This window comes from Microcaecilia unicolor, chromosome 5, assembly GCF_901765095.1.
Source record: "Microcaecilia unicolor chromosome 5, aMicUni1.1, whole genome shotgun sequence".
Taxonomy (NCBI): Eukaryota; Metazoa; Chordata; class Amphibia; order Gymnophiona; family Siphonopidae; genus Microcaecilia; species Microcaecilia unicolor.
This window is the reverse complement of record NC_044035.1, coordinates 224,180,736-224,208,064: the sequence shown is the minus strand read 5'-3', so window position 1 is coordinate 224,208,064 and position 27,329 is coordinate 224,180,736. Positions and strand designations below refer to the sequence as shown.

At 42.9% G+C, this 27,329-nt stretch overlaps 1 protein-coding gene across 2 annotated transcripts in view; it reads right to left on the bottom strand.

Annotated features, from left to right (window-relative positions):
- Positions 1-26,033, bottom strand: part of RIPK4 (receptor interacting serine/threonine kinase 4) — a 63,890-nt gene extending 37,857 nt beyond the window's left edge. The window contains exons 1-2 of one of the 2 annotated variants that reach the window (XM_030203818.1): positions 25,776-26,033; positions 9,090-9,381 (exon numbers count right to left, since the gene is read on the bottom strand). In XM_030203818.1, coding sequence (XP_030059678.1) covers positions 9,090-9,381; positions 25,776-25,963 — 480 coding nt within the window. In that variant the 5' untranslated portion in view covers positions 25,964-26,033. The remainder of the gene's footprint in view (positions 1-9,089; positions 9,382-25,775) is intronic. The other variant, XM_030203819.1, reaches the window with a different exon arrangement.
- Positions 26,034-27,329: the final 1,296 nt, after the last annotated feature.

Here is a 27,329-nt window from a genome sequence, read left to right as displayed (position 1 = left end):
CTACTAGCAAATTTTCTGGAGAAACTAGTACTGCAAACTAGCACTTCAGTACTTAGAAAAATCTCTGGCTCTTCACCCATGACAGATTGGATTCCATGCTGGAGATTGTATAGAAACTTTATTAACTGCAATGCTAGCTGTAATTCAAACAACAATGACCACGCACACTCCATTGTCTCACTCGACCTTTCATCTGCTTTTGATTTGGTTGATCATACCCTTCTTAGGAGCTTGATGGCCTTGAGGTTGGTGGTACTTGTGGTTCTCATCTCCGACTGTTCTTATTAGGTTCAGCCAGCCTCTCAATTGTCATTTTCTCAAACTGTCATTTGTGGGGTCTCTCAGACTTTGATCTTCTTAGCCCCCCCTTCCTCTTTTGATACGGTTTTTAAAGCTGCAGCCCCTATATCTAAGTGGATGACACTCAGATCCTATTCACCAGAGGCTCTACTTCTAAAACTATTCTTCTTAATGGGTGTTTTCAAGCCATATATTCTTGGCTCCTGGAGACTCTCCTATTTCTTAATTCCACTGAATGTGAAGCAATACATTTTCCCAGTCCATAATCTACAGTTCCTCCTCGTCCCCTACTGGAGTGTAGTGTTTTTCACTAATCCAGGAACAGTAAAGTATTGGGATTTTTTTTTTTAAATCCCAATCTTAGGTTCAAGCCACAAGTTGTAGTTCCTTCTTTACCCTAGTACACTGTATTTGTTTAGTCATGCCTCATCTCCCAAGCTCACTCCTTCACACTCTTATTCTCTACTTAGTTTTTTCTCCAATTCAATTATTGTAACACACTTTGCAATGGTCTTCTGCTATGGATGCTCAAGCATCTGCAGCTAGTTCAGTAAACATATTCCACAACCGCCCCCCCCCCCCCCCCCCCCCCCCCCCCCCTCCAAATGAAGAAAACTGGCTCCCCATTTCTGCACAAATTCGCTAAATAACCTGGGACTTGAGTGCGACAGGCTCTCGGTACCAAGACCAGGATTTTATATTTAAATTTCATCCTTTCTTTCCTCACAAGTTAGGTTGCTAGTCCTTTCATACCCTGCACATATATGGTTTAGACACCACCAGGGATTCTGATGTTTTTTAATCTTGGGTTGTACCTCTGGAAATAACTTACAGCACCAAAACATACTGAAACATCATAGACAAAAGTTTAAAAATTAATCAAGATGTGGCCGTTTCAAATAGCTTACTGGGAACTGCACTTTTCACCCTTCCCTACTAGATTATCCTCTCGTCATCTTCATCAGTGTTGCTTTCCCTAATGTTCCTTCCTTTCCATTCTCCGTTTACCCTAATCTGCATCACCTTTTTCTTGACTTCCACCCTCTCCTTTTCATATTTCCTGTTGTAAGCTGCTCTGATATGCCTTACCTTTAAATGGTAGTATAAAACATATACAAATAAAATAAATGACATTCTATAAAATTCTGAATAGCAGCAGAGTACGCACAGGTCCATGCATAAATTACAAAATATCGTCTAGCAGTGGACATTTACACCAGCGGGTGTAGGTGGTCAAACCTTAATGTAGTTAGGTTTTTGGCCATTTGCACTACCATTTGTAGTGAGCCGAGATCCTGGAGAACTAGGTGTGATTCCCACTGCAGCTCCTTCTGACCTTAAGCAAGACATTTAACCCTCCATTGCCCCTGAGCTCACAAAGTACCTGCATATAATATGCATAGTGCTGCATATGTTTAGTAGCGCTATAGAAATAATTAGTAGTACTAGTATTCTATAAAGAAAGGTTTATAGAACAGGCTTAAAATAGGCACCATAACTAGCACATACACTAGGCACCCTGTTACAGAATTATCCTCCAAATATTCTATTACTATAATAGATTTTCCTACACATGGAATTTATTGACAAATGCAGTAAGACAACAACCAATCTTGGCAATAGTAACATAGTAGATGACGGCAGAAAAAGACCTGCACGGTCCACCCAGTCTGCCCAACAAGATAAACTCATGTGCTACTTTTTGTGTATACCATACCTTGATTTGTATCTGCCATTTTCAGGGCACAGACCGTAGAAGTCTTGCCCAGCACTAGCCCCGCCTCCCAACCACCAGCCCCGCCTCCCCCCACCGGCTCTGCCACCCAATCTTGGCTAAGCTTCTGAGGATCCATTCCTTCTGAATGGTGATGTTACTTGCCTCTGTCATGACAACTCCAGGCTTTCACATCAACAAGATTTTTTCAACTACTGACAAACAGGCCCACAAATAAGCCTCAAACCCAGTCAAATCACACTCTGAACTTTTTCTTCCAGAGAACAAGATTCATATATATTATACTAGCCGTTAAGCCCGTTAAAAGGGGCGAGATTTGTAATTCTCACCTCCATGTCCAGCAAACCTCCTCTTTCCCTTAGCCCTTCCCTCCCCTGATCCATGTCCAGCAATCTTGCTCTCCCCCCTGCCCTCCCCCCCATGTCCAGCAGCCCTCCTATATCCCCTGGCCTCCCCCCGTCCACCAACCATCCTCTCTCCCCTGCCCTCCCCCCATATCCAGCAACCCTCCTCTCTCCCCTGCCCTCCCCCCCATGTCCAGCAACCCTCCTGTATCCCCTGGCCTCCCCCCCCATCCACCAACCATCCTCTCTCCCCTGCCCTCCCCCCATGCCCAGCAACCCTCCTGTATCCCCTGGCCTCCCCCCATCCACCAACCATCCTCTCTCCCCTGCCCTCCCCCCATATCCAGCAACCCTCCTCTTGCCCTTGGCCCCCCCGTCCACCAACCCTGCTCGCTCCCATGCCCTCCCCCCATGTCCAGCAACCCTCCTCTCTCCCCTGCCCTCCCCTCCATCGATCCATGTCCAGCAACCGTGCTCTCTCCCCTGCCCTTCCCCCCCATGTCCAGCAGCCTTCCTGCCTCCCCTGGCCTCACCCCGTCCACCGACCCTCCTCACTCCCCTGCCCTCCCCCCATGTCCAGCAACCCTCCTCTCTGCCCTCCTCTCTTCCCCCTGCCCACCCCCCATGTTCAGCTACCCTCCTCGCTGCCGCTCCCTCCCCCTCCGTGCCGGGCCCCCTGCACTGACATGAGAGCGCCTCTCACCTCCGTGTGAGAGAGTGTATTTCACACAGATACACTGTGTGTGAGAGAGTGTGTGCGCGATACACAGACTCTCTGTGAGACCAAGAGAGTGAGACTGAGAGTGTGTGTGAGACTGTGTGACACATAGAAAGTGAATGTGATACAGTGTGAGACAGAGAGAGAGAGAAAGACACTGACTGTGAGACAGTGTGTGTGTGTGTGTGACAGAGATACCTCCCCCCTCCCTCTGTGGTCTCAGGACCCCCTCCCCCCCTGGTCTCAGGATCCCCTCCCCTCCCCCCCCCCCCCCCCCCCCGTGGTCTCAGGACTCCCTGCCTCTTCCCCCCTCTACATGGTTGGCAGCACCGTGCAAGTGTGTGCGTGTGACAGAGTGAGACTAGGTGCGAGTGTGTGTGTGAGAGAGAGAGTGTGTGATTGTCCTCTCTCCTCTGCCCCCTTCCAGCCACCCAGCGATTCTCTTCTCTACTCTGGCCCCCCCCCTCCAGCCACCCAGCTATTCCCCTGGCCCGCCCTCCAGCACCGTGCAAGTGTGTGTATGTGACAGAGAGTGAGACTGGGTGCGAGTGTGTGTGTGAGAGACAGAGTGTGTGATTGTCCTCTCTCCCCTGCCCTCCTCCAGCCACCCAGTGATTCTGCTCTCTCCCCTGCCCCCCCTCTCCAGCCACCCAGCAATTGTCCTGTATCCCCTGCCCCCCTTCAGCCACCCTGCAATTCTCTTGTATCCCCTGCCCTCCCTCGAGCCATACAACGATTCTCCTCTCTCCCCTGACCCCCTCCATCCTCCCAGCGATTCTCCTCTCTCCCCTGCCCCCCCCCTCCAGCCACCCAGCGATTCTGCTCTCTCCCCTGCCCCCCTTCAGCCACCCAGCGATGTTCTTCATACCTTTGCCAAACTTTGAACACAACGTTCTGAAGCGCTTCACTGAAGGGTTCGTTGGTTCGTAACGGTGTTTTACCCGCCCTCGACGTCATGACGTTTTGACGCGAGGGCGGGGCAGAGAGACATGGGCAGAGAGAGCTCTACACCGTTACAAACCCTTGAGTGAAGCCATGGAGTCAGCTTCAGAACGTTGGAGGTGCTTTTTATTATAGCAGATATGTATAATGACTGTACTTGAGAGAATTTTTTTTTTTTTTTTTTTTACATTGGACAAATAAGATGAGCTTTGCAGTTTCTCTGTTCCAATTCTTCCCATTCCTGCAGCAGTACAGTGATTTCAAATTTTACTCACAACCCCACAGTCCTAAATCATAATACAGTTTTGTCTCCAATGCCTCTGCTAGGATGCTACTTCAATGCATCTTCTACCTTTATTGTGAAGAACTGCTTTGTTACATTACTCCAGATTGAAAACTCTCAAGCCTCGCATCATAACACCTTATGAGTTCCATTAGAGGTGAGTCAACATAACTCTGAATTAATGTTGGGAAACGTCCAGGCACACTCCATTCAAAATTCTAGTACTGCTATTTTGAAAAACATCCAACAGCATCGTCTGCACTGACCACATCCTTGATTCTAAGGCTATTTTTGCTTGTGGCTTGCACCACCCTTTCAGTTATATTATTTGTAGAAATAATTCAACATAACATTTGTGAAAATAGTAGAACAGTTTATGTAATGCCAAGCAACCTAGCTCTATGAGCCTATGGTTGCCCTAGTCACAAACCTATGCTTGTCAAAATTAGATTTGTGTGAGCATAACACCTTATCTACTCCATTTAATGAGTTTTTCTATTTCCACCCCTCACTACCACCACCATAAAAGATGTTTTTCTCGGAGAAACTCATCCCTGGCTCCAACACCTCCTCCCTCCCCCACTGTCTCAACCTGACTCTGATTAACTTCCTTCCAATACCGCCTTCAGTTTGCCCCCCCTTAGTGGTTAAAATTTTATTTGCATAAAGTGATCAACATAAAACCCAACATGTTTTCCCCCAACAGGCTGCATCTGGGAAACGAACATGAAACTGCTTAAAACATCAGACAGAAAAACACAGATAGCTTCACTCTTTCTCTCGGCAAGGTGATTTGGTGCTTTCTTTCTATACTTATGCCATTTGTGAGTGGGAGTTAGAGCCAATTTGCTCAGGAAACATTATAGTGAAGCTGTCAAACTAGGGTTACCATATAATCATCTTTTTGAGGACACCATGGGGCATCCAGGCAGGTTTTGCTAGCAGGCAGGCAGGCTGCTGGCTGGCTTGCTTGCAGGTGAGCCCTCAGGGTGTCCTCCCCTCCCCTACTGTACATTTCTTATGCCTGGTGGTCTAGTGGCTTCTTCAGGGTAGGAGAGAGCCCCCTCTTTCCTGCCTGGGGCTGCCGCAGACCGCCCACTGCCAACACCATTTCAAAATGGTTGCCAAGAGTTTCTGCAGAAGTCTCGCAAGGTTACCACTGGAATACTCTTGGCAGCTATTTTAAAGCGGTGCCAGAAGCGAGTGGTCTGCAGCAGCGACGGGCAGGAAAGCCGAAAAAGAGCTCTCTCCTGCCCTGAAGAGGCCTAAACCACCAGACACGATAAGGTATAGGACGAGAGGGGAGGGGATGGGATGTGAATGGAGTCAAGGTGGGGGGTGGAAGGGTAGAGGGAGGGAGGAAGCTGTAAAAAAAAAAAAAAAAAAAGAGTGGGTGAAGGGAAGTTGGAAAAAATATTGGGGAGGGTACATACATGAGGATCGGAGAAGAGGGAGGGAAAAAGAGGAAAACACATAGAAGGAGGATGGGGAGAAGAGGAGAGGGAGATATGCTGCTCATGGACATGAGGGAAAAGAAAGGGGGGGACATTTGAAGTGTACATGTCTAAGCATTTCATGAGCATGTCATGTTCATTTTGTATTTAGCATGGAAATGCATTTCTGTTACTTTACCAGTATTTTCGCTGCTTACAGAATCTGGCTTTCTTGAAGAGGGGGGGGGGGGGGGGGTCAAGATGACACTGCAGTGCGGGGACGAGAACAGTGTGGGCTGAATTTTGTGTCCTTTCTTTTTTTTGTTTTTTGTCATGGCAAATATGGTAACCCTATGTCAAACCATGCTCTTTTTGCCCAATACTAATAAAATGTTAGTGCAGAGCTCTGCTTTTTGGTTTGTCTTTTTTTTTTTTTTTGGGGGGGGGAGAGGGGGAAAGAGTGTGCTTCCTGGTTTTTACATTGGTTATTGTGGTGCACTTGCCTCTCCCATTTTCCCCTGATCTTTCTTCCAATCCAGGGAAAAAACACCTCAATAAGAATCTACAGCCAATGGAGACCACTGCTCTATATACAGAAACTGGTCTGTTTACAATACTGAGGGCATGCTGGAATAACATGCCAGAGCAAAGGCGTGAATACAGTCATGAAAGTTGGCATTCAGCATTTAAGTGCTATGTTGATGAATACAAGGACCCACATAAACTCTTCCAACTCGTGAATAAACTATTAGACACCACACCAGTCAAGACACACCAGAAGCCGACAACCTCGCGAAGTACTTCAAGGAGAAAATCGTACAACTGCGACTCAAAATACTTGTCAGCCCCATTGAATACGCTGTACTCCTAGACTGTCTAGACCCAGACCCTGGAGTATACCCAGCAGATAGAACTTGGACCGAATTCGAGATACTATCGGAGGATCTCATCTCCCAAATGCTTAAAAGATATGCCAAATCTCATTGCAAACTAGACATATGCCCAAACAACCTTATGACATCGGCCCCCCAACAATTTATAACAGACCTAACGAAACACATGAACTTTATGCTACAAAATGGACTCTTCTCGAAGGAGAAAGGAAACATTCTACTCACCCCCATACCCAAAATGCTAGTGAACTAACCAACTATAGGCCAGTAGCATCCATTCCCTTAATAACCAAAATAACAGAAGGGATAGTGACCAAACAACTCACAAACTATCTAAACAAGTTCTCAATACTACACGACTCCCAGTTAGGATTTCATTCTAACCACAGTACTGAAACAGTACTAGTTACGCTCAAGACAAAATTCAAACAAATGATTGCAACTGGCAAGAACATACTACTTCTACAATTCGACATGTCTAGCGCCTTTGACATGGTTGATCATGGAATTCTACTACACATCCTCGAATACTTTGGTATCAGAGGCAACGTTCTCAACTGGTTCAAGGGGTTCCTAACCACATGCTCATATCAAGTGACATCAAATTTGATTACATCAGCCACATGGACACCTGAATGTGGAGTTCCACAGGGATCCCCCCTTTCACCGACCTTATTCAACCTAATGATGATACCCTTGGCCAAATTACTATCAAACCAAAACCTCAACCCATACATATACGCTGATGATGTAACGATCTACATCCCATTTAAACAAGACTTAAAGGAAATTTCAAACAACATCAACCAAAGTCTACATATCATGCATTCATGGGCAGATGCATTCCAGCTAAAACTTAATGCAGAAAAAACCCAATGCCTAATACTCACCTCTCAACACAACACGAACAAGTTTACCACATAAACACACCAAAACTGAACCTACCAATTTCAGATACCCTAAAAATTCTTGGAGTTACCATTGATCGGCACCTAGCACTTGAAAGTCACGCGAAAAATACAACCAAAACGATGTTCCACTCAATGTGGAAATTAAAAAGAGTAAGACCATTCTTCCCAAGGACAGTCTTCCGTAAATTGATACAATCATTGGTACTCGGTCATCTAGACTATTGTAATGCACTTTACGCTGGCTGCAAAGAGCAAATACTCAAAAAACTCCAGACAGCCCAGAACACTGCAGCAAGACTCATATTCGGAAAATCAAAATATGAAAGTGCTAAACCCCTATGAGAGAAGCTACACTGGCTCCCACTCAAAGAACGCATCGCGTTCAAGGTGTGTACCCTAGTTCACAAAATCATCCGTGGCGATGCCCCAGCCTACATGTCAGACCTGATAGACTTACCATCCAGGAATGCTAAAAAATCATCTCGCACATTCCTCAATCTTCATTTCCCCAACTGTAAAGGTCTAAAATACAAACTAACACATGCATCAACCTTTTCCTATATGAGCACACAACTCTGGAACGCGCTACCGCGCAACCTAAAAACGATCTATGAACTAACCAGCTTCCGCAAACTACTGAAGACCCCCATCTCTTCAACAAGACATATCACAAAGATCAACACATGTGAAATCCCTCACATGTATCCAGAACTGTCTTATAATGTTTTCTTGTTATATCACTATTATGCTTTATCACTATCATGTAACCCAAAATCCTTCTGTAATACCAAATATCTATTCTCTTCTTATTTCCACTATTCATGATGTATTGTATGCCACATTGAGCCTGCAAAGAGGTGGGAAAATGTGGGATACAAATGCAACAAAAAATAATAAATAAAATATATACCGATTTGTCAATGTGAAACTTGCATATTTAAGATGAATTAAGTTTATTTTAATGAAGTAGTAAAATGATGACACATCATTTGCCAAACTGCATGCTACACCAACAACAACATTAAAGTGATAATTTACCAAAGAACCTTAGAAAGAGAACACTGAAAAAGAACTGTCTTGCTAAAGAGAACTGCAGACCTTTCATTCACAGTCTCCGTTTTCAGTCTCAGGGACCATCGTGATACCAGTGACCTCCTGTGACCTAGGACAATGTTTCTCATTAGCCAGTCAAGACATGATACTACAGAGTACGTCACCCAGCCTTTTCCAGTAAAAGCTATTGCTGTGGCATGGCATTTCCCTATTTCATCTCAAATTGTAAAACACACTGAATCTGGTTGACCCTGCTCCCTAGATTCCTAATAAAATTATATGCATAAATTTTATTTTCTCCTAGCTTAGATTATAACATGTAAATTATTTTTATATATTTTTATTATTGTATACCTGTTTTCCTTTTGTCTCTCCTTTTCTAGCTCCTTTCATTTAAATTTTATTTTTGTAAAACCATTTAGAAATGTTGCATTATTTGTGGTATATCAAATAAATTAGAATTTTATCACCACGTACCTTGACATGATAATGGGCATCCAGTAATATGTTAGCTGGCTTCAGGTCCAGATGTAGTAATGGTGGCGACATGCAGTGCAGGAAGTTCATGCCCACTGCAGTCTCATGAATGATACGGAAGCGTAATTCCCATGGCAAAGGTTCCGAGGCCAGGAGCTTCTCTAGCGACCCTGTTTCCATGTACTCCATGACCAAGCCAACAGGCTCACTGCAGATACCATACACAGGAAGGATATAGCGAAATTTGGCCATCTCCATTTTCTTGGCCTCCTCTAGCAGCTCTGCACGTTCTCTAGAAAAACACACAACCCAAACAAGATTAAAAGGGCCATCCCAAACACTTCAAAGCAGTATTAATATAACTTGGGCAAAACAGGGAGCATGATAATATTATCCACAGAAACAGGGGAGGGGGGGAGACATGGGTTTAGGGGGAAGGATAAGAAGTTCTTTCTTGGCCATGTTCAGTTAGATGGTGGTGGGACATCCAGGCAACAAATTCAATGTCTGACAAGCAAGCTGATACTTGGGGGCCTGGATGCCTGGTGAAATTCCTGGTGTAGCAAGGTAGAACTGGAAGTCATCAGCATAAAGATGGTACTGAAAACCATGTGAGGAGAGCAGAGCACCAAGGGAATAAAGTACAGAGATAGAATAAAAGAGGTCCCAAGACAGAGCCATGAGGTACACTTACTGATTATGGGATAGCAGTGGAGGAGGATCCACAAGCATATACTAAAAAGTGCTACAGGAAAAATAAGAAAAGCAAGACATAACAGTCCAGAAATCCAAGTGAGGACAGTGAACTCAGGAGTAGGTAATGAACAGTACAGTGAAAAGCAGAAGATAGGTCAAGAAGGATGAGGATTGAGTAAAGGCCCTTGGATATGGCAAGGAACAGGTCACTGGAGACTATTTCTGTAGAATGTAGAAGGTGAAAACCAGATTGGAGTGCATCAAGACTAGCTTGAGATAAAGTCAAGATAATAGTCAAAAGCACTTTCAAGTAGCTTGGATGTAAAGGGAAGAAAGGAGATGGGATGATAGTTGGAAAGGCAGGTAAGGTCCAGTGATGGTTTTTTTTGAGGAGTGATGAAATCATGGCATCTTTGAAAGCATCAGAACAGTTGCAGTGAAAAGTGAGAGGTTAATGATTTAACAGATGAAAAGGCTGACAGTAGGAGAGATGAGAGCTGAGGAGATTGTTATGAAGAGGATTAGAGGAACAAGTAGTAAGTTTGAAGGAAGAGAGACAATGTGCAGTTTCTTCCTCTGGGACTTTAGAAAAGGAATAACAGGTGGCAGGAATTGAAAACCTGAATGAAGTGGAGGAAGGGTGACCTAATGTAGAACTCAAAGATTAAACTTGTGAACTTTGTTATGGGAGTACTCTGCCATAGATTTGGCTGAAAGTGAGGGGGGGGGGATAGAGATGGAGGCACTTTAAGGAAGAAATTCAGTGTGGCAAAGATAGTGAGAATTGAAAGCAAGAGAGTTTGTCAATGGACATGGCACTCTTGTTTGGCATGTACAATAGCAGAGTGGAAGGAGGTACGTGGGATTTTAGTCAAAAGATGCTATACAGAGTAGACAAATGTTGGTAGTGGATTCTGGAGGTCAGCCAAGGATGAGATTTGGTACACTTTACAGGGTGGGGAATAGGAAGATCAAGAGCGTCTAAAGCAGTGGAGATTATAGGGTTATAGGAGGAGACTGCCTCATTGACAGACTTGAATAATATAGTGAATGAGAGGAGGAATGAGACACTGGTAGAGAGACTGCAAGGGTCAATTCCCTGAAGACTTCTAAACGAGTTGGTGGTAATTGGATGAAACTGTGCGGGTGGGTGGTTAAACCTGAAAGTGATCTAATAATGGTCAGATAAGGGTTGAACTGAGATGGAGTCAAAGTAAGAATCTGGAGAAAAAGACAAGATTGGCCATGTTGGTGAGTAGAAGTAGTCGAGCACAGCTTGAGATTGAAAGTGGAGGTTAATGCAAGAAACTTTGAGGCATAAGAGTCATACGGGGTCAATAATATGAATGTTAAAGTCCGCAAAAAGAAGGGAAGGGAAGATGGTTCAGGAATGCAGAGGAGCCAGGTGTCAAAGTCTGTTAAAAGAGGAAAGGGATTTATCATGGGGTCAATAAATGACAACTATCTGAAGAGGAAGGAGTGAAAAATGGGCGGTATGGACTTCAAAAGGAAGAAAAGGAGCAAAACCGAGTTAGGAAATGAAAATTACAGGAAGGGGAGAGTAGTGGCTCAACACCACTACTGTAGCCAAATGGGTGATGTGTATGGAAGAAAATTGAACCTCTGACAGAGGGCAGCAACTTAAGCAGTCTTCAAGGAAAAAGACAAGTCGTAGAGCAAAATGATGGAGAATGAGAAATAGAGGTTGTGAATATAGACAAGCTTGTTGGAGCAGAGCACAAGGCACATGAGAACAAAAGAAAAGGGAGGTTGAAGGAGAAAAATAGGAATAAGATTGCAGGAGATGCAGCTATCTGCACAGGTGGGATGAGAATTGTCTTATAGGACCAGGATTGGAATCTATACTCCCAGTTGAAAACAGAAGGAACAGAAGAAGAGAGAGTAGGGGAGGAGTGACAACAATGATAAAGGTGAGATGGGCTCGGATAGAATGGAAATGGCTGAATGAATGGAAGAAAACATTGAAGCTTAAGAACAAATGAGAGGGTAGAAGACAAAATGTCTGCGGAAGTTTCAAAAGTAGAGAATAAGCAGTGTATGTTTGAGGTATGCAGTGGTCCGAGATAGGAAATAAGAGTGGAATGTCAGGAGATGCTCCAAATACAGTGTTGATCAGTTCACTTTTACCTACATGCTTATTCATGACTTTAAAAAGCTTCTAATAAATTAGACACATCTCCTCTTTTCTAAATCCATGGTGATTCTTCGCCATGTTTATCCATACAGTAACAGACTAAGTGATCACTGACAGATACTTGTTTCCCTGCTCCCAAATACACAAGTTTAAAATAGAGAGAGAGAGAATGGGGAAAGTAGACAGTGAACAGGAGGATGGTGGAGACCCCATTCTCCCCATGACTCTGTAGCCAGTTAATAACCTCATCTTGTTTTAGGCTGGGTTTCTAGATATTAATCACGCTTGACAAACAAAATGAAAAAAAAAAATCCCTCTTTAAAAATAATCAATACATATGAGAAAAGGATTTCCACAGCTACCAGTAATGGATTCTCTCTCCATGCAGGAATTGTCTGCTGAACTTTGCTACAGCAGAGAACGCTCATGAAGGACAAGCTGAACCAATCTTGGTTTTACCCCACTACATCTATTAAAATTTTAGTTCTCCCCACCAGTCCCGATTCCAATCCCCCTCTACACAAATAGCTTTCCCCACCAAACACAGCTCCAATTCTGAAGGTCCCCACTCCCTGCAGGACCCTGCCAGGCCTCTCAAGTGTCCTTGATTATCTACTGTAGGAAGGACAGGAGCAATCACAACTCACTCCTGCCCATGGCAGCTCTGGATTCAAAATGGCTGCCTCAGCCTCTAGTGACAGTCTTGTGGTACTCTATAGTACCACAAGACAGCCAATAGTTATCACCACAACCATTTTAAACCTGGAGCCACTATGGGCAGGAGCAAGTGGAGATTGATGTTGCCATTCCTATGCTATAACACCAGCTCTCTTAAGCTAGGCCTTGAGGGGGGAGGGCACTACCCAGTAGTTATGCAGGTGCCAGCTGATACTCAGTGCTAGCACCCACACAGCTACAGCGACCAAAATTAGGACAACCTTTTGTGTAGTTCTATTTCGTCGCTTACCTGTATGGACACCAGCACCCACATACCTCCTGTATCCTCCTCCAGAACACCCCTCCACTGGATGGATTTGACATGGCTGGTTAAATGTCACTGAATACCTGTGGCCAGTCTGCTGGAACAATTTAAATGGACAGGAGAGACTCCTGCCCACTTAAATCACTTTGAATATCAACTCCCTATATGTTTTTCCTGGGTGGTGACTTTTCATGTGGAACCTAGCATCATAGAACTATAATTTGGGTTATTCTTCCCAATATGCATCACTTTGATTTCATCTGCCATTTGGATGACCAGTCTTCCAATCTTGTAAGTTCCTTTTGCGATTTCTCACAGCCCGCATGTGATTTAACAAAAACTGCATAATTGTGTCATCTGCAAATCTGATCACCTAACTCATCATTCCCATTTCCAGATCATTTATAAATATGTTAAAAAAGCACTGGTCCCAGTACAGATCCCTGTGGCACTCCACCATCGAGAGAATTGCCCATTTAACCCTAATCTGCGTTTGCTATCTTTTAACCAGTTCCCAATCTACAACAAAACAATCACCTCCCATCCCATGGTTTTTAAAAATTTCCTCAGACACTCTGATGAGGGACTCTGTCAAAAGCTTTCTGAAATTCTAGATACACTACATAGCCAGCTAAATCCATGTTGACTGTCCCATTAAACCATGCTTGTCTACAAGCTCCAATTTTGCTCTTTGTAATAGTTTCTACCAATTTGCACAGCACTGATTTCAGGCTTACCAGTCTGTAGTTTCCCAGATCACCCCAGAACCCTTTTTACACTGGTCACTTTCTAATCTTCAGCTCTTTGAGCAGGGACTGTCTTTCTTCTATGTTTGTGCAGCGCTGCGTACGCCTTGTAGCGCTATAGAAATGCTAAATAGTAGTAGTAGTAGTAGTAGTAGATACTGTGGACAATTCTAATGATAGGTTACAAAATTATAGGTTTAAAAATTTCATTTTTGAAATTACTAATAATAGATTTAAAATTTCATTTTTTAATTCTTTTAGTACTTTTGGGGTGTATACCAGCCACTCCTTTGCTGCTCTTTAGCTTGTGGGTTAGAGGCTCTAAGTGGCAACGAAGGGTCGAGGCTTGCTGTATGATTGTCTATACGGGGGGATAACCTAAACTACTAAACGTTGATTCGTGTATAGTTTTTCCGGGTTTATTCCCGGTACTTTGGTTTCAGGGTAAGGTGTCTCACTTTGCTAATTAAAACTATTAGTGAAGGAGAAAGAGTTTTTTATATATCATTCGTTTTTCTCATCTATACATGAGTTTTTGTGTATGATTTTTTTCTCTTTTTCTCCTCACTGGGACCAACGATATTACTCTACTCCTGATTTTAATAGTGGATTTTGCAATATTTTCAGTATTTTCCCCATTAGGAGCTTTGAGGTTCCCTGTTGGTTAATTGAAATTGAGGATTTCTTTGGTTTAATCCTTGAACAACAAAGAGAGACACCTGCAAAACATATGTTTCAAACTCTCTTTAAATAAGTAGAATTTACATTGAATTAGTTAGAAAATCCCTGTTGAAATATAGAGTTTCTCTAAAAATAAAGTATGCAAGTAAATCCAACTAGGGATGTGCTTTTGTTGGTGCTTGTTAAAAACCATTTTTTTTTTTTTTTAAACTAAAAATAATCCAGCCGATTTTCAAAACGAAAAAAATATTTTGTACACTAAAAATAATCCGGCCAATATTCAAAACAAATTTAACCAGCCAGTATTTACACACTTATCAAATAAATACTGAAAACCTCATTTTAGAAATCCAGGATTTACATGTGGGGACATGGTTTGGATGGGACTAGGGCAGGACCAAATAAAACATGTGTATTCCCCATTTCAGAAGAGGAATGCACGCATACGATCATTGTGATCAACACCAAGATTTACAGCTGCTCCCGGGTGTGTATAGATTTTCCAGAAGTGCTCATTTTGGTCAGCACTCTACAGGAGGGATTAGGAGGAGGTTGCTCCCTTCATACCTCAGAACTCCCCTCACCCACAGAAGACTGTACCAAATAATTGCAAACTCTGTACTGAAATTGGGAGGACTGATTCTTTGACTGGGTGACCAGAGAACCTTTTGACTGTCAGATGACAGAGTGGAAGTGAATGGAGTTTGCTCAGAGGAAAGGACGGTGGGTGGAGTGTCTCAAGGAGTGGTACTGGGGCCAACTCAAATTTGTGAGCGGCATTGCCCAAGGGTTAGAAGTAGATGGATGACATGAACATATAAAAAAGAATGGACACTATACAGGGAGTAGAAAGCATGAGAAGAGATTTATAAAAATAAGAAGAATGCCTAATGTTTGGGGCAATTAAAATTTAACACAAAGAAGTGCAGAGTGATATACTTGGGATATAGAAATCCAAAGGTGATGTGTGAGATAGGAGGTGCCAGACCGGAGGATCTAAACAATGCAGGCTAGCCAGAAGGATGTTAGTTTGCATAGAGAGAGATAACCAGCAGCAGAAAGGAGGTGTTAATGTCCTTGTACAAGTGTTGATGAAACCCCACCTGGAGTACTGTGTTCAGCAGTGGAGGCTGTATCTAGCCAAGGACATAAAAAAAATTGAAGTGGTCGAAAGAAAAGCAATGAAAATGATATGGGGTTTGTGCCAAAAGATGTATAAAAAGAGACTTGAACTGAAGAGGTGATAGGCACCATGGCAAATTGTGAACTGCCCTTTTTGTGATGCCAATGTTTTGTCCTGAAGGAGTGTGGCCTGAACAGAGTGGTGGGTATGGCCCTGTTCGCCTTGTTGGGCAGACTGGATGGATCATACAGGTCTTTATCTACCATCATTTACTGTCATCCCCCTCCTTAGACAGGAGCACTGGCTGCCCATAGATGCACGAATTATAAACACTTCACATTGGTTCATAAAATCCTCACTACCAACCAGCCTCCAGTTGTTGCAGGCTATTTGGCTCCTTACTCCTCTAGTTGCCCTGTTCGATCTTTGCAACCCCTTTTTATCTGTTCCTTCCTTTCATACAATTTTCTTGAGTGCTTTGTGGAAATCTATGTTTAATATCACAGGCCCTAGCCTTTGGAGTGCTCTTCTTTTTGGACTGTGCATCTTGCAATCTCACTCGGATTTTAAGGTGGCCCTTAAAACTTACCTATTTAGGCAGATATTTGAGTCCATAAGGATACATACGTTAGTTACTATGTAAACTTTTTAAGTCTATATGCTTTGAAAATGAGCACCCAAGTCTGTTAGTTTTACCGGTTTGAATGTAGTTGCTTAAATGCAGATTCAGTGCTCTGATTCTCTTCTTCTTTTCTATCCTAATTCTAGTTCCTTTCATTATGCTGCCTCTTCCCTTATTTGTAAAACTGTAAACCGCTCCAATGGTACGCTCCCTGTAGTGGTATATCAATTAAAAGATGAAGTTGAACGCAAAAGAGCATATTGTAACACTGCCCCCAAAATTAAAAGAACAAAAAATAAAAGTTTTAATAATGGGGGGGGGGGGGGGGGGGGGATCCAATAAATGACAAACCTAAACAAAATGAAAACTTTTGGCCTGCAGACCCTTCATGTTTGAATCCAAAGGATAAAGGTACTCATCAATAGTACCTAAAAGGGAAAACACCAACATACACCAATTTTTTTTTAACCTCTTAATTAGCTGGGGAAATAAGCCCCAAACAATAGAGGCCCTAGTTATAAACTGCCCAGGACCTGGGCTATGTGTATGCTTTACCATCCACTGACCAATCACGTTCTTAGGCAATTTTTGAGTTATTGTACAATATGTAGTGCATTTTTTCTAGCAAAAAAGGTGCCAGTACTCAAATATTAGGCCACCCTTCAGGGGTGGGATAATCACTGAGGCACCCACCCCACAATAGCCAGGCCCCCTGCAACCAGTCACAGAATCTATGACAAAGGATAATTTGTGTGTAGAGCCTGAGGTCTTTCATTAAAACTTGGAGCCCATGGATCAATTGTAGCAGATTGTAAGCTCCTTTGAGCAGGGACTGTCCTTCTTTGTTAAACTGTACAGCTCTGTGTAACTCTAGTAGCGCTCTAGAAATGTTAAGTAGTAGTAGTAGACAATGGAAAAGGTGCCAGTACTCAGTACCCCCTCAAAAAAAGCCCTGACAATAATTTAAGCAATTGTACATTATGCTGTACGACAATATAATATACATGTGCTAAGCAGTTCCATATGGTTATGGTAAATAGGCACTTAGATTAATTTAATTAGGCCAGAATATCATTACCCCCCCCCCCCCCCTTTCCCAGTGCTTCAAAAAACATATGAATAGAGGAGTAGCCTAGTGGTTAGAGCACCAGTCCTGACATCCAGACGTGCCTGGTTCAAATCCTACTGCTGCTCTTTGTGATCTTGGGCAAGTCACTTAACCCTCCATTACCTCAGGTACAAAATTAGATTGTGAGCCCTCCAGGGACAGGGAAATATCCCGTGTACCTGAATGTAACTCACTTTGAGCTACTACTGAAACAAAGGTGCAAGCAAAATCCAACTAAATAAATATGTATCCCCATTGTTTTCTAAATTTGTTCAGATTGTGAAGGATCGTAGGACCTCAAGCTGAAAATGTGCACTGAACACATTGCCAGGCATTAAGCAATCAGGCAGCAGCTTTAAATGACATCCAAACAACATCACAAAACACATTTTGTGGGTGTTGGTTGTCTGGCTATTTTACAGCTATAATAATACACTCCGGGGTGTGTCTTTAAAAGGAATGTTCTGATGACACCCTGCCCTTTGCAAGTTTGCATGCCTTGCCACAAGAGAACTAATTGCTGGCATGTGCAGGGGTGGAAGGTATTTAGAAAAACAATTGCCAGCCAGAAATGTTTAGGAGTCAGAGAAATGTATTCTTTTTCTTTACACTGCCCTTTTTCCATCTATTTATTTTCTGTTCTTCCAGCCATTCTCCCTCTCACTCACTCCCATTATTCTCCTCCTGTGCAGCCCAGTAATTATTATTATTATTTATTGCATTTGTATCCCACATTCCCCCACCTATTTGCAGGCTCAATGTGGCTTACATAGATTTGTTAACATTGTAATGTAGCAGCCCCTCCTCAACTTCTCCCTGGATTTGGCCCTGGCCGGGGCAGCCACTGCAGCAGCAGTTTCCTGATTCAGGCTCCGCCTACACCTCTTCCATTATATATTAAGCCCTGAAGTTAGGTGCCTGGGCAACGATGCCTGTACTTCTTCAACCTTAGGCAAGTAGCATGATGGGACTTTGAACTTCTCCTGCTCCCACTAACTTCTCTGTTGCTTGTAGGAGAATGCATTTTTACCTGGAACAGGATAGCTTTATTTAGGATATACTGCCATTCAAAACTGAGAAATAACAGCATGGCAGAAAGGTATAAAAGGCTGGACAAAATAAAACCATAAATCCAAAGTTGGGGGAATGTACTAGCACAACAATAAAAACAGAAAAATGAGAGGTTGGGGGGGAGGGGGAAGAATAAAAAAGTGCCAGTACCTCCAATAATTGACAAAGTTCAGAATATAAGGCCTTATTTGCCACAGAAGACTGGGTTCAGTGACCAGGAAATCATTGTTCAAATAATCTAAGTCAGTGTTTACCAAGCCTGGTCCTGGAGTACCCCTTGCCAGTCAGATTTTCAGGATATCCACAATGAATATGCATGAAAGGTTTGCATATAATGGACGCAGTGTGCAAATCAAGTTCATGCATATTCATTATGGATATCCTGAAAACCTGACTGGCAAGGGGTACTCCAGGACCGGACTTGGGAACACTGACCTAAGTTTTAGCTCCAAGCCTAAATTTACAGTGAGAACTCTCAGACCTCAATCAGGGGGGGTAAGCATAGTAAGCACGTCAGGGGGGTGCCATGTGGGGGGCACCAAAGCACAGAACAACTGTCCTCTACAGATAAAACACAACCAACACACAACAGTGGAGGAGATCAAAAACCACAGTTAAGGGTGTCCAAAAAACGTACTTCTCACCAAAGTTGCCCAGACCTGTTACACTAGCCCTGAGGAGCTGTAAAAGAGGCTTCAGATAACAGGACACAGGCTAATCCTCCTTCACCACTCCTGCCCTTTCCCCCTTTGCTGCCTCTGGGCCAGGTCAACCCTCACCTTTCTTTCTGTTGCTGCATCCGGGTCATGAGTTACACTACAGTTACACCTTTTATATTCTGCTAATTCCTATCAATGGTTCTAAGTGGATTACAAACAAGACGACTAGATTATATAGCTTGGAATTTACATATAAGATAACAGACATACTATAGCAAGCCTAATGCTGCCTTAGTAGAAGATATTTTCAAAACAGGGCAGTTTTGATAGCTTTTTGAAAAATAGCATAGCTAGCTAAGAATCTTATCTCACTAGGTAGAGTAGACCAAGCACTAGCAGCCTGATAAAAAATAAAGAAGAAAATGCTTTCACAGATGAAATACCTCTAGGACATGGAAAGGATAAACCATAGAATTGCATGTTAGGTGATATCAGTTGACTGCTGGCCTACAGATAAGTTGAAGCATATACTTCAGCATTGTTCCTTAAAGGATCTTAAAATAAGACGGTAAAGTTTGTTTAGAACTCTGGCTTCTAAAGAGCCAATGCAGTAAAACAAAAAAAGGGGTTATTTTTTTTTTTAACAGAAAAGATGAAACAAACTGCTACATTAGGTACAGACTGCAGTGTTTTCCATAGATATTTAGAAATGCCCAGATAGACGATATTACAATAATCTAGTTTACTCAGGATCAGGGATTAAACCGCTAATCTAAATTTGTTGAATATATTTACGGGTTCATGGGACAAAGCATGATGGAACCACAATAAACACCGAAGAGCCTCTGAGCTTATGTGCTCGTGAAGGCCCTGCTGCTCCCACCCCCCTCTGATGTGTTCCATATGTGTCAGAAGAGACGGAACCAGCAGGATCTTCGTAAGCACATGGGTTCATAGGCTCTCTGGTGCTTCTCATGATTTCTTCAGAGGCATGGCAATGGCAGTAGAAAGGAGGTAGGTAGGTTAATTTAAAAGGAAATGATGGAAGGGTGAGTGGGAGGGGAGAGAAGAGAGATACTGGATCGGGGAATTGGGGAGGAAGGGGAGAGAAAGAGCGTTGATGCATAAATTTCAAGGGGGCACCAGAATCTCTAGCACCGGCCCCAATGACGTGGACAAGGTATTCTAAAGAGAGGGATCCAATACAGAGAAACAGAAACACCTAGTAAAATCTAGACGTAGCATGGTACGGATAGGAAGAACAAAGGTTTGCTTGTGATGAATGTAGAAAGTGTAGTGGTTGATATGGGATCGACAGTGAATTCAGATAGAGGGGCAGGCTGGAGTAAAGTTTGATGGGTCAGCATCAACATCTTAAATCTAATTCTGCCTACAATGGGAAGCCACTGCTGTTCCATTAGGAGAGAAGTTACATAATCCATTTCATTTGCATTGTAGTTCAATTTCACAGCTGTGTTTTTTTGTATAAATTGAATACATTTTAGGATAGCTTGAGTAATATCTGACAATAGTTACTGTAATTCAGTCTGAATGGGGAAGTCCTGGTTCATAGTGAAGGGTGTACACTAACCCCTAACAACATCTAATTCTAAATTCAGTGCTTCCAGTAGCACTTTCTGTAAGCGTTCACCATTTCCAAGGTGGCAGAGCACCTCACCGGCACGGCACGTTGCACAGGACTGCTCATGAATATTCCATAGCAGGCAGCTCCCTGCCCCCAAGTCACATACATCATTGGAGCTCCGGAAGCTTCTGGCACCTTAAGATCAATCAATGCCAGACATGTCTGGACACATATGACTGGGAACCCTCTCGTATCTTGCACCAGCCTAACAAATTAGCTACAGTAACAAGCAAAAACAGAGAACTCAACACAACATCAAAATCAAAGAGAAAGAGCTGCCAAGTGACAAATACTGAAGGAGACTTTTGGATGATTCCAGGGTTTGGGTTTTTTTTTTTAAAATTTAAAATTAATCTCCTGGGGTATTGGGGGAAGGGGAAAATCTTGACTCCTGTATCCCTTGTATGAAATCAGTATCTAAAGTCTGCTTCCAGAACCCAGGTTATACGGCAATTCTGACATTTCAGGAAAAATACTTGCTATTTCCCCAAAGGTCATAGTGGTCAGTCATGTTATAACAAATACAAAGCCAGCATTGCTTACAACAATTCCCAATGTTAATTTGTCTCTTGCCCATGGAATAGAGGAGCAGTTTAGTGGTTACAACACTGGGCTGGCATCCAAAGAAGCTCAGTTCACATCCCACTGCTGCTCCTTGTGATCTTGGGCAATTCACTGCCCAAGGTACAAGCTTCAATTCTGAGCCCTCCAGGGCCAGGGAAAATACCGAGTGTACCTAAAAAGGTGTGCGCTAAATCCAAAATAAAATGTGTTCAGTCAGGGAGGTTAAGCAGCTTCTTCCACATCATACAGTAAGCAGCGAATGAAGATTGGCAACCAGGATCAGAAGGTTCAGAGCTCTGTCAGCCTCAAATCAGTTTTACTGATTCAAACATTACCAACGTCATTGAGGAGAGGGCAGATTCCCATGGCACACTTCTGCAGTCGTTTCTGGCTTTGCTCCTTGCTTGCAGTTGTCAGCAAGAAATTACAATATACACTGTTGCAGAATCTGGAGCACATGGACATCTACTGGAAGGGACTGGGAAAGGATGCAGTTGGCCAAGACTCCAAGTTATCTCCTTGCTTACTGTACATTGCCCTGTCTTCACCTAATGCTGCAATACCCAATTGGTGCTCCTCCATTGAGCATGAACTGTGATCCTGTGCTCTCATCCCTACCCTCTAATTTTCCAGCTTCTGCTGGAGACCCTGGTATGCTCAGCGCCACAGCCAAATGCCCATAAGTATACCATCTTCCATCCCAAGCTATACAATTTTCATTCTGGTCCTTTTTAGATAAAGGCTACAGGGACACAGCTCTGTCTTGTTCCAGCTTGTAATATCAACATTGCACTTGTGTTAATCCACTTAGACACATTAAAATAAAGGTCAACAGATAATGTCTTGACTGTAACTTTTTACCAGATTAACTAAATGCATCTTGTACAACCTGTGTCATGTTCCAAGGAAAGAAGGCAAGTAGGAATTCCCTGTCAACACAGGGGCTAACAGGACATATCCACAACCAATTAGGTTGGACTGAAGTAGAACCAAGTATCTTGCTAGTCAGACCACCCATATATTGGGTGCCTGGTACTGCACATGGGAACATTTGCGAAATTCAGGTATGTGAAAATTTCTGCACGGGAGCCAAATCTCTGTAGGATATGGAGTTGAATATATGTCCCATGCCAGCCAAAACCTCTACTTTCCAATATGGGAATCCATCCGCTTCTTTTTACGGGTTCTCCTCCTTTTTCTAGATGAGTCTGTTGTCTCATGAATTCTCTATCCATTTGTTGTTTTTCTTGGTTATTTTAAATAATTATATTTCTCCATGGATTATTGCAGTTGGAAGTAGTACAGCCTGAGACTTTTTCTGCATTTTACTCTCTTTTAGGCATGTTTTATTTGTGTGAAAACACCTGCTGGATGGTCTGTTCTTCTGTATGTACAAGCTTGTTTGCACTCGCCCAAACAAAGTTATGCATATGAATAAAAAGAGGAAGAGAAAGAGGGCAAAGTCAATGAGGTAAGCAGGGAAGTCAGGCCCCGCTACCTGAAGACGAGTGGGGAAATGAGGAAGCTGGTCCAACCCCTGAAGTACCAAAGAAGTGACATAACCCAAGGCAATGCCATTTTCAACATGCCACCAGGAATCCAACCCCCAAGAGAGAAAGAGTTGTGGCCATGCTAAAGAAAGCTGCAGAATGCTCCCAGGAACTCAATCCCCAGCTGCAGCAGAAGAGCAACATGAGTGTGCCACAGAGGATCCACAAACTGGCTGCAGCAAGTCACCAAAGACCCAAACCCTGATGGTAGGACAGAGAAGCAGACCTAGCCACAGATTAAGGTACTAGGAATTCAGAGGGGAAGGGGAGTACAAAGAGGAAAGGGTGTGTGCAAGGGGACGGGAGCTCAAGGAAGCAAATGCAGGGAGGGCAAAGGAGACTAAATCTATATGCTTGTACTAGAAATCCATACAAACACAACCCTACACATAACAGCCATACCGTCAGACCAATGGTTCATCTAGCCCAGTATCCTGCTTCCTAGCCGTGGCCAATCCAGATCACAAGTATCTGGCAGAAACCCTGTTAGTAGCCCTATTACATGCTAGAAATCCCAGGCCAAGCAGTGGCTTCCCCCATGTCCATCTCAATAACAGACTATGGACTTTTCCTTCAGGAACTTGTCCAAACTTTCCATATAGACAAACATAAATCATGCCACTTGCACACTCCCAAAACAGCCCCCTACCAACCTATGAAGACACCATGGACCTGATATTCAGGCAGTGGGAGGCAGCCCGTATAACTGCCGTGATCGGTGCTGACCCCAGATATTCAATGCCAGGCCATGTCTGGTGACTGGCATTGAATATCTGGGTTTTCTTTTGGCCAGCTCAAACTTAACTGGCTAAGTGAACATTCATTGCTGGCTGGTTAAGTTTATAGTGACCAAAGATAGGATTCCTATCAGTCTGATTTGGCCGCTAGACTTTGCCAGCCAGCATGCGAATGTTCACAATATAGCTGATTAGCTGCTATCCCCTGGATTCTATATATAGCATGCCTTGCATTTTGTGCCAAAATCCAAGTGGATTCTATAACAGCGCAAGTAACAATTGGCTTAACAAGCCAATCAGCGTTGCTAACAGCATTTAACAAGCAATAATGAACACTAATTGACAATTAGAATTTAAGTGCACAAATCGCTAAGTATATTTTGTAATGCAGAGTGCCTAAATTTTAATGTGCACAGGCAAAAAGGGGCATGGTTAGGTGGGGAAATGGACCTTCTAAAATTTACATGCATAGTTCTAGAATATGGCTCAGTGTGCCTAAATCTACGCACTGGGATTTACGCCATGCTTTTGTTGGTGTAAATGGATGCGCATAATTTTAGGCGCTGGGATATCAACTAGGCATATCTATATACTACGCCCAAATCTAGGCACCACTTATAGAATATGTTTAGGCGGAAATGTTTTCCGCATGGATCTTTTAGGCACCATATATAGAATCTCCCCCATGCGCTAACCATAAATATTAGTGGAGATAACTGGCTACCTCCCACTGAATATTAGCAGTTAGCTGGCTAATTAACTGGCCAGAAGCTGTTCCTGGCTAGTTAAATAGCACAGAATATTGGCCGGCACGTCCTCCCACAAAGCATGCCTAATACACTGTAAAGAATGTACTTTTCAACCTTCTTTTTCACTTTACTTGGAGAAAACATACATTTCAGGTTGATATCTTCAAATAATTTTGCCATTTATGCAACTCCAAACTATTCCATAATTAAGGTCTTTGAGGGCTGATTGAATACAAAATTAATGCACTGAAGATTGAGTCTTTAGTGCTTTCAAAGCTACAGGAATCCAAACTGGTCAGTGCCAATGCTACTGAACTAAAAAACATGGAGCAAATTAAAATATATTTAACAACGCATAGTAGCAAACCTACCTATGACTAATATTTACCACACCATCTTGCAGTAATGTAATATACTGAAGGAGAGAGGAATTTTCTAGTGCAGTGAGAATGTAAACCTAAGGAATCGGGGGAATATTTAAAACATTTTTTTCTCCACCCTAAGTCTTCGAGGACTGGGAATTGGTAAAGCCCAATTAATGGCTTTATCCAAGACCGTAGGGTTTTGGCTAAGTCTGGTGACTCCTGGCAAGTCAAATTCCAGACTTAAAACCAATAAGAAAGGAATGAGGGCTAACAGGTAAATTATTAACCTGGACAGAAAGGCAGGTCTGTTCAGTGCCAGGTTCAACTGCTTCTACACATACAAGATTCTGGAGATTAAACATTCACCACTGATTTCATCCCACTAGGAAAAAACAGAGAAAAAAAAAAAACTTCTACAGGCCAGTGTGTGGAGAACACCATAAAAAGACTATGTGGCCCATAAAAGGGCTAATTGGAAGGAAATAAAGGAAAACCCTCCTTCAGTAACTTAAAATAATCCACATTTTGAACAGCAGCTGTCCACAGTGAGTACTAACAATCCGAAAAGAAGCAGTCAGTTACTGTATGTTAGTCAATACCAAAATATCTAGTTACCAATTACTTTTCATTACTCTCCAGAAACGTATCAACTTGAGATTTATAAGAGAAATCACATCGCAAACATTTCCACTGTGCAGTCCACCTTAACTTGACAGTACTAGTACTGGGGAAAAAACCCACACAAAAATGCCACCTTTATTTGCATTATCGATTGAGAGAATAAAAGGTACCTAAACATTAAAGTCATACCTCATAACAAAATACAGCAAGTTATGCAGGCAAGGTAGGCATCATCTCACCTGACGAGCAAAAGAACTTTACAAAAATTCCAGAAGAGGGCGCACGTCTCACTGCCCTGTTTAATGCCGAACGGCAGCCCCTCAGGAGCGGCACTTATACTGCGCTTCCTCTGCAGAACTTACTACCCAGGCCGCACAAAGCAATTAAAATTTTAGAGGCGCCAAGTAAAACAAAATTAATGCTAAGAAAAAAGTTACTAACTGTCTGCAACGCACAGAGAAGGTCCGCGGAACAGGGATGTTTACCACTGCAACCCTCCCACTGGCAATAGGTAAAAACCGGATCCTAGGTTTCTTCTCTATAGCCCCATGCTCTGCCTTGCACAAGGCATGGGATAGAGGCGACACTGCTTCCCTTTAACCGTCTACTTACTTCTCGTCCACATGCAGGCTGGGAGGACACTTGATCGCTAAGCAGGTTTTCCAGTGCAAGTGCCGTACTTTGTAAACCTGGCCGAATCCCCCGGAACCTATCTTCTCCCAGCTGCCGAATTCGGTGAAGTCAAAGGTTTTAAGGAGCCCCAGATCCCAAGGGGCTGAGGCCGACGCGTCTCTCTCCATGCTGCGCTCTTTTCCTACTATCTCGCTCACCTTCGTGTCTCGGTTTTTCTGTTCTGCCCAGGTGACTAAGGTGTGTTCTCTTTCCTAGCAGTGATCTCACTTCCTGGCTTGCCTGCTTTCTTTTTTTAATTGGTTTAAAAGCGCCTGCAGGAATTCATCGCCGAAGTACCTGTGTCTGCTAAGATCAAAGACAAAACTCGCTTTTTGTTCCAAAGAGCTTATCTCATAATTAATTCCCTACTGTAACACGACAAAATAACTCAATCATGTAATCTTTGCTTTCTGTCTCTTGATCTGAATGAGTAGTAGAGATTGTAATTTCTTTTCAGAGTAGCTGCCCACATTAAATAACACTATTTCTATAATTCAAACTTTGCTAAAACTAAAAATATTCCATGGTGAGTTTTTATTTATCATAAAATCAAGTGATTCTGTTTGGGGAATAGCAAGATTTTTCACTTTCTGCTATTATAGGGAAATGTGTTCATTATATTGAAAATAACATTTATGGAACACATATTATTTGCAAGCAGTGTTAGATTGAAGATTTTGGTGCCCATAAACTTTTTTGTCCTCTTACTGCATTTCTCCAATGGAATAGTAGACGAAGTGCTAACCAATGCAACATTCATAGAAGAGGATGTGAATTGTTCAGCCCCAATGATCAAAAACTCTAGCACATAATGCCGGAATAGCGCAGCAAAACAGCTCCCTAATGCTCAATGCTAATGGATGCAAATATAGGCACACTGTTATAGTATTGAGCATTAGGAAGTAAGGGGTTGGGGGGGGGGGGATGTGCCCAGCACATGCTCACGAGAGCTATGTGGTAAGCATGGTTCTTTTGCTCATGTGCAACAGTGGCGTAGCCAGACTTAACATTTTTTTGGGGTGGGGGGTCTAGAGTTAACATGGGGGGGGCACTAGGCATATAGGTGTGAGTAGTGTTTAAGAATATACCAAATAATGCCTTAGAGTGAACTTTATAATGGCTTTCTAAGTAAACAGTCTGTTCTGAGTCAACAAACTACATTCATGACATTTAAAAAAAAAATCTTTTACTGCAGTCACTCACAGAACACAGACCAATCCTCACCAATTACAAAATAAAGGAACAAAAATTAGAAAAGGAAACACTAAAAAATCACATTCTCTATCAGCAGTACAGCACAGGAGAAATAAAAATGTATTATCTACTGTAAGAAGCAAAATGCAAGTTCACTTTCTACCCCAAAATAAAACCCACAAATAAATTATCTGGATATCCATGAAATGTTAAAAACTTGTGGGACACAGTGGAACCGATATTCAGACCACAGGAGGCAGCCCACAAAAGTGCCCCGATCTGCACTGACTCTGGATATTC